General features: G+C 39.1%; 2 protein-coding genes across 3 annotated transcripts; both read left to right on the top strand.

The window, feature by feature from the left end:
- Positions 1–4,351: 4,351 nt before the first annotated feature.
- Positions 4,352–7,562, top strand: LOC133733613 (uncharacterized). Its single transcript, XM_062161252.1, has 7 exons — positions 4,352–4,968; positions 5,070–5,234; positions 5,347–5,463; positions 5,572–5,601; positions 5,716–6,332; positions 6,436–6,558; positions 6,641–7,562. Exons 1-7 carry the CDS (start codon positions 4,398–4,400, stop codon positions 7,313–7,315), a joined length of 2,298 nt encoding a protein of 765 aa, XP_062017236.1. The 5' UTR covers positions 4,352–4,397; the 3' UTR covers positions 7,316–7,562.
- An 884-nt stretch (positions 7,563–8,446) lies between these two features.
- LOC133733649 (protein ACCELERATED CELL DEATH 6-like) lies at positions 8,447–11,433 on the top strand. 2 transcript variants are annotated; one of them, XM_062161297.1, is made up of 6 exons: positions 8,447–9,034; positions 9,317–9,469; positions 9,565–9,654; positions 9,755–9,877; positions 10,022–10,458; positions 10,553–11,433. In XM_062161297.1, the coding sequence occupies exons 1-6, from the start codon at positions 8,506–8,508 to the stop codon at positions 11,228–11,230; spliced, it is 2,010 nt and encodes a 669-aa protein (XP_062017281.1). In that variant the 5' UTR covers positions 8,447–8,505; the 3' UTR covers positions 11,231–11,433. The 2 variants fall into 2 exon arrangements, with proteins under 2 accessions (XP_062017281.1, XP_062017280.1); XM_062161296.1 differs by having other exon boundaries at positions 9,752–9,877.
- The last annotated feature ends 103 nt before the right edge of the window (positions 11,434–11,536 follow it).

Here is an 11,536-nt window from a genome sequence, read left to right as displayed (position 1 = left end):
GTTCTAAACAACTTGCGTTTCTTTTAGGTTTATTACATGTTGAGAATGGTTTTTACTCAGTGCGTTTCACTCAGGGTATTAACAACTTGAGGAAAGTAATAAGGATTAAAGCGTGTGTTCATGATTTCTCCTTAATTGACCATTATCATTCGCTATGCGTGTATTCACAATCTTGTTATTTTCGCCAATCCCACATAGCCAACCTCTTGTTTGAGAACTCTGTTTGAGCCCAAAAGTATTTTTGGCAAGATCCCTTAAGGGGATTCAGCGTAGCGGGTCGATACCTGCGGCCCAAAATTAAGTCTACTTGGGTTTGGGTTATAGCTTCGCCAATTCCATGTTTCATAAGGAAAACGAGACCTTATAGGAATCAAGTAGCGGTGACCGATTAGGAATCTACAATCAATAATCCTTCCATGACAAGGAACAGTCGAAACCCTAAGGTATAAATACTGGGGTTCAGGACGGAAAAACACAACAACTCTCCAATCGATCTCTCAGATTATCAAAGTCTTTCCGGAGCAAACCTACCTTCAACCTAGTTGAAAACCAGCGAAGCAAGGGTAACGCCCTCGCAACCCAGCGAAGCTAAAGTCACGCTTTAGCAAAACCTGTGCTTTCTCCTACTTCCCGGTGATTGCTCTGCTTAGTCTACAACACTAACTATCGACTCGGTGAACGCGAAGAGATCACACCACAAGCCCTTATCCGTAAGGCAAGAAGTCCTTTTCCGAAAGGCAGAGAAAAGAACCTGGTGACGAGGTTGGTGCTCTCCTCGTCCACAACGTTTGATTCAGAAGTCAGGTCAAGGGACGCCCCGACAACCTGCACCCCACGGTGCTGGCACGCCTGCGCACTCAAAAGAGACTGTTTGTACGCCAGACTGGTTTTGGAGCCAAACAGACTCTTTAAGTTATTATCGATCTACTTAAGGGACTCTGATTCTAAAATACCTCATTAACACTCAAACTTTTTGTTAGGAAGCAGTTAAGTTAAAAATTTAGTGAAACTAGCTAGTTAGCAGTTACCTATATGAAACTTGTTATTGAGTTGTTGCCTATTTCAAATAACTAATATTACACGAATTTACTTTTCACTGATACTATGAAAGTGGGCTTGGAGATTATTACAAAGAATAATCTGTATCAAACTTCAATTAGGCGCAACGATTTTAATTAATTTACGTACTATTGTTGGACAAAGTTCCAAAAAAAATTAGGGCATAAAAGCTATATGTGTATCACTAACGTATCTTTTACTTTGACACTTTGTACATTAACGAGGCAAAATAGATGCTCTATCTATATGCTACATTTTCTTGATGAACACATTTGTTAAACAGCAACAAGCGTGACTTGTGAACCACTATATAATATTGTCCAAACTTAACCACGCGTTATGTGTTCGGATTTAATCACAAAAAGTCTCGGTACAATTAGGTGTGAGCCACCCATTTATAAGTTAATATTATTATTTGTCACTTTTCTAATGCGGAATATTTGATTTTTAACACTCCCCTTCACATGCAACTTGCTAAATCTAGATCTGCACGTAAAATCAATTAATAATCCAATTCCCATATTGGAAATTGGGACACAAGCCTCATATTAGAGATTTAGTCAATATAACAATCCAAGGCCTACATCAGACACTTAACAACAATCCAATCAGAATCTTTCCAATGACCAATTTAATGAACCCAAATCGAGTCTATGACAATTGGAGACGTGATTGGAGAAAGATCTACTCTGATACCATGTTAAACAACAACAAGCGTGACCCGTGACTCATCATTGTACCAATACTGTCCCAACATAACCACTTGTTAGGTGTTGAGTTTTAATCATAAAAGGTCTCCGTACAATTGGGTGTGAGTCACCCATTTATGAGTTATATTATTATTTGTCGATCACTTTTCTAATGTGAGATCTTTCATCTATAACAACATTAGCTAATTCTCTTATTGTAATTATGATTGGCGTTATCACAGAGATGACATAACCTACCAGATGGCGTTGAGAGGATCCAATTTAGTTGGGATTGATCTGTTCGAAATTTAAAAAGAGAGGTATGTATTCAAGATCAACCAAGCAAACATAATGTCATAAGAAAAAATAATAATAAACCAAGCAAACAATCATTGTTTTCTAGGAAAAGTGATAGGTTCATAATTTCATACATTTTTATACCCTTAAATGTAGGATTCTAGGCTTAGTTCTTATCATTTTTGAGTCATTTACTTTGTGTTTGTGTTTTGTAAGTTAAATTGGAGAAAAGAAAGATTTGGAGCTTAAAGTCAAACGCAAGAAAGATTTGGAGCTTAAAGTCAAACGCAGGATTGAAAGGGTGTTGGCTATCCTGAGCGTCCAGAATTGTCTCTGCTGTGCGTCAACTTTGAGGATTAAACTGTATCTTCTCACAAGGAATTAGCAGGCGAGCCTTATACCATTGGAAAGATACGGATATTAGCTTTCTGAGGAATTTTACGGAAGTGGATTCGCATTTTTCTGGAGAAAGTTATGATGATTTAAGTGAACCTAGTTCGGAAAGGCAGATTCTGACGGATTTTGCATATCTTTTCGGAATCTGACTTGTGAGGTCCAAGTCCGTTGTTCTTAACACTTGAATGGAACAAGGCTGAACGTGTCTGACATATTTGGAGTAATTTCTTGCATTGGCTTTAATAACCCTGCGTTTCTTTGGAGAGAAGAAAGCTATTCCAAGTTGGACTAGAAGACCTAAGAAGCCCAAGTCAAGTAGGAATTGGGAGGGACATACAAGGCAGAAAACCTAGAATGTCTAGAGACACAAGAGGCAGCAGATTCCGCAGAGAACAAGGAGAAGAGAAGCTCTCACCAACGCTGGTTCCGAGTTCCTCAATTCTTCCATTGTTTGTTTCATGTTTTCTTTGATTCTAGTCATGCTTTTCATAGTTATGGATTGCTAAACTTCTAAGATAGGGCTGAGATGAAGCCCCTAGTATGATTATTCTATTTGTTTAGTTGGTTTGTTATTGAATTTCTGGATTTCTATGTTAAACTCTTAATCACCGTTTCATTAGAACTTTTATTCAAAATCTTTGCTCGGGATCAATAAGACCTAGGTTTTGTTTATGAGTTATTTGGTTGGAGAACATGATGCTTTATCAATGAGTGGATGTTTTCTAGGGTGCCAAAAGATAATTCAATATTGTGATTAAAGAGTTGTGAATTAAGAATACAAGTGCTTGATCATAGTCGATATTCTTGTTGGCATGATTTCCTAGTTCTTTTGTGCTTAATGGAGTTGAACATGTTTGTTTGAACCTGATCATTAAGTGGAGTAAATTATAGTTTGGCTACTTGAGTTCTATACAGGATCAATAAGTTGGAATTCATAGGTTAGAAGAACTTTGGCATATGTCTGGGATCAATAAGGCTTATGTACGGAAATCTTTAGCATGAAATCTAGGGAATTCAATTGTTATCAACTAGAGAATCGGATAGAAGTATTAGGTGGTGGATTCAATGCTTTAGCATCTTTATAATCTGTTCTTACACTCTAAAGAATCTCATTGCTCATTCTTGTCTTTAGTTTTAGTTTTTTCTTTCTTTAATTTTCTGTTTAAAACTCAACGACATCATAAAAATCAGTTTGTTTCACTTAAGTATAGCACACTTGTCATAACAAAATTGTCTCAATCAGTCCTTGAGGGAATGACCTCGTGCTTGCACATCTATTCTACAATTGATTCGTGCACTTGCGAGTACTAAATTAAAATTGACAACAAAAGGCAAATTGGTTGGCAAAAAAAAAAAAAAAAGGTCGGGATTGGTCCATCCATTATTACTTGGTTTACCATCAAGGCCCTGCTGCATAGCTTCATATTGATAGTACTCTTCTCGGAAAATGTCAGCTTAGATCATGGGCTTCCTCACCCCGCTGCGTATGGGTGTTGCAACGACTTTTTAGGTATTCCTTAGTGTCATTTTCGACAATTTGTATTCTTCTTCATTGTTTTTGAAGATTTGGTCGGGTCCCCCAGTCCCCCTCCTATTGTGTTCTTCCTTTTATTGAGCGGGGGAGGGACAAGGGATGCTTCTCTTCTTCTCTTATACCTCTCGCCTGTTTTTTTGGGGTCAAATATACGTCGCCTCTTAGTAAAAGAGAAAAAGAAAAAGAAAAAGAAAAAGAAAAAGCAAAAGACAAAGCTGTTATTCGCAGGACCCTAATCATTTTTTTTTTATTCCTTGCTTAGTTTTAAAAAGCAAATGAATTGGAAAAGAGGGAAAAAGAAAAGAAATATATTGTACGTGAATCATGCATGCATGCTTCAAACTATATGCAACCCATCCCCAACAAGTTGGTACATAAGGACCAGCTAGCTGTCTCTATTTCGAGATCCCTAACTCTACACAATGGAAGAAATACGTACTTCCGAACAATCCAAACCCCTCTATCAAAGCCTCAGAGACGGTGATGTATTAGAAGTGGTGAAAGCTTGTGCAAAAGCTACTACTCTTGAAGCAAGATTGAAGCTAATTCCAACAGTGCACGACGACACAATCCTCCATATCGCGATTTACATGAGGCAAGAAAGCATCGCAATGAAAATCATCGAAATTAGCAGCGGGGATAATGACGAGCTAATCACAAAACGCAATCAGTTTGGAAACACAGCTCTTCATGAGGCCGCAGCAACTGATTTTGTACGTGTTGTGGAGAAGTTGTTGGAAAAGGCACCGGAATTGCTGTCCATTCCAAACAAGAAAGGGGAAATGCCTCTCTATACAGCAGCTCACTTTGGCCAGAAAAGAATTTTCAAATTGCTGGCTGAAAAACTGAAAAACAATGATGATCTCTGTCTCCATTTGTGCTCCCTGTATCCTTCCTACGTCAACCCTGTTACAAAAAGTGAGAAGTACTCCTACGACCCTGAACACATACGCAGTACCATTCTTCATGCTGCAATACATGCCGAGTTCTTTGGTAATTTTCTAGCTACTTGGTTACGTTTCAAGCAATAATACTACGAACAAATTAAGTTTTTTGTTTTATTTTTTGATCTTCTCCATAAATTGAATATACAGAGCTTGCACTTTTCATAGCTAGAAAGCCAGAGTATGCAAAAAATCCGAAAATTGTTCAACTAAAAGACGAAAATTCGAAGACGCCTCTTCAGCTCCTCTCATCCAATTCTTCAGCATTCGAGAGTGGAATGAAATGTGGACTGATCAAGAGGTTCATTTACTACTGTATGTATCATCATCCCTAATCTTTCTTAATTTATGCAATATATATATATATATATATATATATATATATATATATATATATAGTTATTTGTATAATTTATCTATAATGTAGGTGCTCCATATGAGAATGCTAAAGAAGAAGAAGCTCATGTACAAAATTCCAGTGATGATAGTCATGTACAAAGTTCCAGTAGAGCTACTCTGTTTCTAAGGCGAGTCATCTCTTCAGGTAAGCATGTACATTAATAATTTCACCAAATTGATAAATCGATGACTGTATGTGATCATAATTAGTTTGATGAACAGATACTAATGTATACAAATTTTCTTTTGGTAGTACATAGATCTGTTTGGATTGTTCTGCGAGGTACAACACCCTCTCCCTGGTTCTTTTAGAAATATTGCTGTTGTATATACTATATACGACTATTGCATGTATAAATTCACTCGGTCTCAATTTATTGTTTCCAACAAACTGCAGAATGGCGAACGATGGAGAAGATTCATGACGAAAGGAAGAGGCATGGACTTGCTTTAGAACTAGCCAAGTTTCTAATTGCAGAAGACTTTTCATGGGACATCATCATGCAACAATCGAATCCAAAAAAAGTAGCGCCATCCCAGTCAGGGACTCCAGACATACAACAATCCAATCCAAAAACAAAAGCGCAATCCCAGTCAGGGAATCCAGACATACAACAACCCAATCCAAAAACAAAAGCGCCATCCCAGTCAGGGACTCCAGACATACAACAATCCAATCCAAAAACAAAAGCGCCAGATATCCCATTGTTCATTGCAACAAGCAATGGAATATTAGAAATTGTGGAGGAGACACTTAGAGTCTACCCTTCGTCACTTGAGTATACAAACAAAGAGAAGCAGAACATACTGCACCTCGCTATAATGCACCGTCAGTCGCACATCTTTGATCGAGTGATGACGAAGAGGAACGACTGGTTAACGTCAAGGTTGACTCGAGAAACCGATAAGAATGGATTCACAATACTGCACTATGTTGGTTTAATGGAATTTTATAAAGGAGGCACCCAGCCTGGTCCTGCACTTCAGTTGCAAGAAGAGTTAGAATGGTATGAGGTATGTATGTAACAGAAGGGATCAATTCTCGCCAAATCCTCTATTTCATCGAAAAAAATCCCATAGTGGCCTAACTAGTTGATACTTGATACTTAACTTGCAGAAGGTGAAGAAGTCAGTCCCACGATATTTTGCAATGAACCGCAGCAGCAGTAATGAACAAAAAGAGACACTCGAAGAGTTCTATGATCGAAAATATAAGGAAACTGTAAAGGAGTTGTCTGAGGTAGTACTTAAGTGAATAATTAAAGTTGATGTCGTTCCTCCCTTTCTACACTAATCAATTCATTTTGTACTTTAACTTGCAGAATGTGGATAAGATAATTCCACCCAAATCTGTAAATAAACTTGGCTTGGACGAAAGCAAAGAGGAGACCCCCAGAGAGTACTTCGGTCGAACCCATGGGGAGCTCCTCGAGGAAGCACAAGAATGGCTAGAGCGGACCTCCAACTCGTGCTCCTTGGTGGCCGGACTAATTGCCTCCGTCGCCTTCGCGGCCGCTTTCACCATCCCGGGCGGCAACAACGGCAGAAACGGCCAGCCCATCCTCATCGACAGCCCTTTTTTCTTGGTCTTCATCATCACTGACGCTCTCTCCATCGCCAGCTCGCTGACTTCACTCGCCATGTTCCTCTCCATCCTGTCGTCACCGTACGAGCTCGACGACTTCCTCCGCTCTCTCCCTCGGAAGCTCATCCTCGGCTTCACCTCCCTCTTCTTCTCGGTGGCTGTCACCAGCCTCACCTTTGCCTCCACAATGATGCTGACAATTCCGATGAAGAAGCGCCTGACTACAACTCTTATATACTGCGTTGCGGTTCTTCCGGTCACCATGTCTGCGCTGTTGCAGCATCCGTTGTGGGAGGCCTTAAAAAGGACTGGAAAGTCCTCAGTCAAAGTCGTGACAAGAATTCTTCCATCAGTTCCATGGCCACTTATCGAAACTGCTTGCTCAAAGGCCACTAAGGCCCACACTTCATGATTCATTAACCATTTAGTCAGCTTTAACTCCCTAAACAAATAACGTCACACAAACTCCATGGTGATAGCCTATTAGGGTATTATTAATTGTTCGCTCTAATGATTATGATGCCATTGTCCTCAAGAAAGACAGTATCTTATCTCCGTCAATGTCTTAATTTTTTTTTTTTTTCCGCAAATACATAGTTCCTGCTGAGAGTTGAGTGCTGTTCCATTTTGAAGCTTCAACTGTGCCATCTTGTCACTCATCTTTCTGATCATTACCGCTTGGAAGTAAGAATTTCACACATTTAGTGTATGGATCAACTGCATCGACAGAAAGTTGCATCCACAAATATTTATTTGCTGCCCTCACACTTAACTGCATGCACAAGCATGTTCCGATGGATCTATATATAAGCAAAATAATATAACCCAACTCTCAAATAAATTTCTGATCCTCATAGTTGGTAACTTAATTGCTACATATCGTATTAACGAATTTACAAAACAGAATCTGAATTCATTAAAGCCCAAACAAAGGCAAGAAATTAAAGAGAGGCCGAGAGGCCCAAAAATACGATCCCTGCCGTCATCGACGTCTGAGCCCATCATCGTCGACCCACTGTCCCACTTGCGAATTCTAATCAGGACTACTCTTACTTTTATAAGTTTAGCTACAAAATCTGACGTGTTTGGATTTGGGATTTTGCTTCAAGGTCTCGGACAAAGACCTTGAAGCGATTGGTTCGGCTCGGCGGCTAGTTCGCTCAGCTATTTGAATTTGGAAAACTGTTGCTCTATTACAGATGGAGGTTTGAGGTTTCTCGCAAATGGGTCTTGCTCAAAAACCTTAAAAGACATTGGTCCTTGCTGGGTGTGTTTAACCTCACTGATTTAGGGGTCTCGCTTCTGCGGAACACGTGTTGCTCGAAGGATCTGAATCTGGATCGCTGTAGGGATGATGTCACTGATGTTGGAGGCGTAATTGGACAATTAAAATGGAAAAGAAAAAGTTGCAGCACAGAAGCTTTATCTTTAATTATTTCGACCACAAGTATTTTTGAGCTATGCTACTTATTTACGCAAAGTTGATGCTCTGTCTTTCTCTATGTCATCACTCTCTTTAGTTTCTTGTAACCGTGAACACTTGTAGTCTTCGGAGCAAGGTTCTCATTTTTCTGAAAGAGCTAGGGAGATAGATAGACAAGGATGTCGTCGACTTATAAGACAAGATCCTTTTGTTACTATCTCTTCTTGAAAAGGAAGTGGGAGAGGATGAAAGAATTTTACTCGGATAACTACCTAAATATATGTTTGCCTCATACAGTGTTCAAGGATACTGCAGTTCATGTTGCAGTGTACAGTGACAACGAAGAACTGGTGAAGTCTCTGCTTGACATGGTGTATAGAGAATACGCAGATTACTTTTTGGGAGGACCAGCAATATTTCAGAAACAGAATACATTTGGAAATACACCTCTTCACGAGGCAGCTTCGATAGGAAATGTCGACATGGTGAAGATCATAATGCATTATGATCCGAAGCAACTGAATACTAAAAACAAGAGAGGTGAAACACCCTTTTTTACGGCCGCCGTATATGGCAACACCAATGTGATCAGGCATTTGGCGCCGGAGATCAAGAAAGATGCTGATGATCATGAGAGGCCATATTTCAATCATACCTCATCTCGCGGCTCCACCATGCTTCATGAAGCTATTCGCGGCTATTACTTTGGTAGTCTCTCATCACTATTTCATTCCATATAATGTATACAGTTATTTAGATTTTGATACAAGTATATGATACATATATGGCTTTTATATATCATTCTGTTGTTACATATAATATATGATGTATCATTTAATATACTGAATATGTTACGTGAGTTTTTGATACAGAAACAGCTCTGGAATTATTGAAGGAACATATATGCTGTTATTTATTGTTATGATGCATCATTTTACTAGATAGTCATTCGGTAAATAACTGAGTGTATTATGTGAGTTTGTGATACAGAAACGGCTCTGGAGTTAGTAAAACCAGAATACCACATATGGACAGATCAGAAGGATTCAGATGACATAACCTGTTTTCAGCTGCTAGCTAACATTCCATCTGCTTTTGAGAGTGGATATTCCTTTGGCATATTGGAGAAACTGATCTATCTTTGTATGTCGAACTGCGAAACAATTAGATGTAAATCATGTAATGCATTTTCTAGAACATAGAAGTTATCATTCAAATTAACTGCATTTTCTTAACAGGCCTTCCGGTAGTTGATTACAGCAAAAACAAGGACGAAACCAACAGTGTATCTCAGGTCCCTCCAACTCCAAATACAGATTTGGAGCGTGGTAAGCATTCTAAAGATTAATTTTCAATCACCTAATGCATTCTATGGAGACCCCATATATATCAGACTATTTATTAAAATGAACTGGATTTTGTTAGCAGGCGATCACAGCAAAGACAAGGATGGAAACAAAAATGTATCACATTTCCCTCCAAGTCCAAACACAGCCTTCCAGAAGATCACAGCAAAAATGTACGTCACCTTTTGGAGCATCATTGCTAAAGGTTCGTGCTAATTACTTTACTCGCTGACACAAAATATGGCAAACCATTGATAGAGGTTAAAATTGTGACACATACTATATATACAGTATTGCATGTATTCAGTCACTAGTGATTAATGTGGAAAGGTCACATGTTAATGGATAGGGTTCCCATCTATTAAAGATCTGTGGGACACAAAGAAGAAGCACGGCATAGTGGTGGAGCTTTCAAAAATTCTGGCTGGAGGAGACAAGTCATGGCAGGTTAACAACACTGATGGTCAAAATGACACTCCACTTCTGGCTGCTGCTAGGAATGGGATTATAGAAATCATTGAGGCCATTTTTAATCTGTTCCCACAGGCCATCGAGCATGAAAACCACAAAAGAGAGAACATATTTCATGTTGTTGTGGAGCATCGGAGGAGACAGCTTTTGGAATATCTTCTCCAAACTTGTCATGTTTCATATCCGAGGCTCCTGTGGAAAATCAATCAAGACGGTGACGGCATTTTGCATAAAGCAGCATATAAGAGTCACTATTCCTCAAGGGAGAGGCCAGGGGAAGCCCTTCGCTTGCAGTCAGATATTCACTGGTTTGAGGTGCTTTTTCAGATTTTCTTTTAGATGAGTTTCTTCATTGCTCTTTCTTTACTTTATGGATTGTTGTAATAACCATATTATGTGCATAGTGCAGCGAGTGAAGAAATTGGTGCCTCCACATCACATCAACCATCTTAATCATCATGACAATTTGACACCTCATGCTTTGTTCACAAAAGAGCATAAAGAACTGGTGAAGAATGGCCAAGAATGGTTAATCAGAACAACAAACTCTTGCATTATAGTTGCAGTTCTTATTGCAACGGTTGCTTTTACAAGCATCTACACCGTGCCTGGAGGTTCGGATCCAAAGACAGGCAAGCCCTTGCTCCTAACCAAAACACCATTCACTGTCTTCACAGCATCTGATGTGGCATCCCTTTGTTTTGCCTTCACCTCTGTGGTGGTGTTTCTATCCATCAGCACATCGAAAATGAATGAGAGAGATTTCCGGAGGGCTCTGCCATTGAAGCTTGTTTTGGGGTTAAGCATGCTGTTTTGGTCTGTGGCAGCATTGATGGTTGGTTTTGCTGCTACTCTTGACATTACAATAAACCAGAGGCTGCATGAGGCTACTGCTCCGATCATTACCATTGCTTGTTTTCCAGTTGCCTTTTTCCTCCTTCTGCAGCTTCCTCTCTATTTCAATATTACTTGGTTTACGATAAAGGACTTGCTGCAAACCCTAGTTGATTGTATTCCTCAACAAAAATGTAAGAGCTCTAGCTGCATTATGCGCTATCAAGTGAGCTTTGGTCATTCATTGTGTTAATTCTGTGTTTAGAGTTTTTTCAGTTGAAAGAGTGATTAAGCTAGCTTGTGTAAGGCCTTGTGATTTATCTATTGTTTTGTATCAACAGTGTCTTCATCAATAAACGCTTTGGATCCAATAAGTCAAGACATTGTAATTTGATCACTTAATAGACAGAAAGTGGTATATTTCACTTGTAATTTGATCTATCTATTGTAATTTAATAACTAGGATGGGGAAAGGAGCATAGTTGAATGGTTAAACCGCAAGTGGTAATTTTCAGACATTTTTCTTCATGTGAGCAAGACTAGGAGTAGGATACCCAGT

This window comes from Rosa rugosa, chromosome 2 (assembly GCF_958449725.1).
Source record: "Rosa rugosa chromosome 2, drRosRugo1.1, whole genome shotgun sequence".
Lineage (NCBI taxonomy): Eukaryota > Viridiplantae > Streptophyta > Magnoliopsida > Rosales > Rosaceae > Rosa > Rosa rugosa.
This window is presented reverse-complemented; position numbering and strand designations above follow the sequence as displayed.

Excerpts from the sequence above, each read along its gene's own strand:
- LOC133733613 (XM_062161252.1), top strand. The coding sequence starts at position 4,398 with ATGGAAGAAATACGTACTTCCGAACAATCCAAACCCCTCTATCAAAGC. Across the intron at positions 5,235-5,346 it reads CAAGAGGTTCATTTACTACT|GTGCTCCATATGAGAATGCT; the intron begins GTATGTATCATC and ends TCTATAATGTAG. Across the intron at positions 6,559-6,640 it reads CTGTAAAGGAGTTGTCTGAG|AATGTGGATAAGATAATTCC; the intron begins GTAGTACTTAAG and ends TTTAACTTGCAG.
- LOC133733649 (XM_062161296.1), top strand. The coding sequence starts at position 8,506 with ATGTCGTCGACTTATAAGACAAGATCCTTTTGTTACTATCTCTTCTTG. Across the intron at positions 9,878-10,021 it reads TTGGAGCATCATTGCTAAAG|GGTTCCCATCTATTAAAGAT; the intron begins GTTCGTGCTAAT and ends GTTAATGGATAG. Across the intron at positions 10,459-10,552 it reads CAGATATTCACTGGTTTGAG|CGAGTGAAGAAATTGGTGCC; the intron begins GTGCTTTTTCAG and ends TGCATAGTGCAG.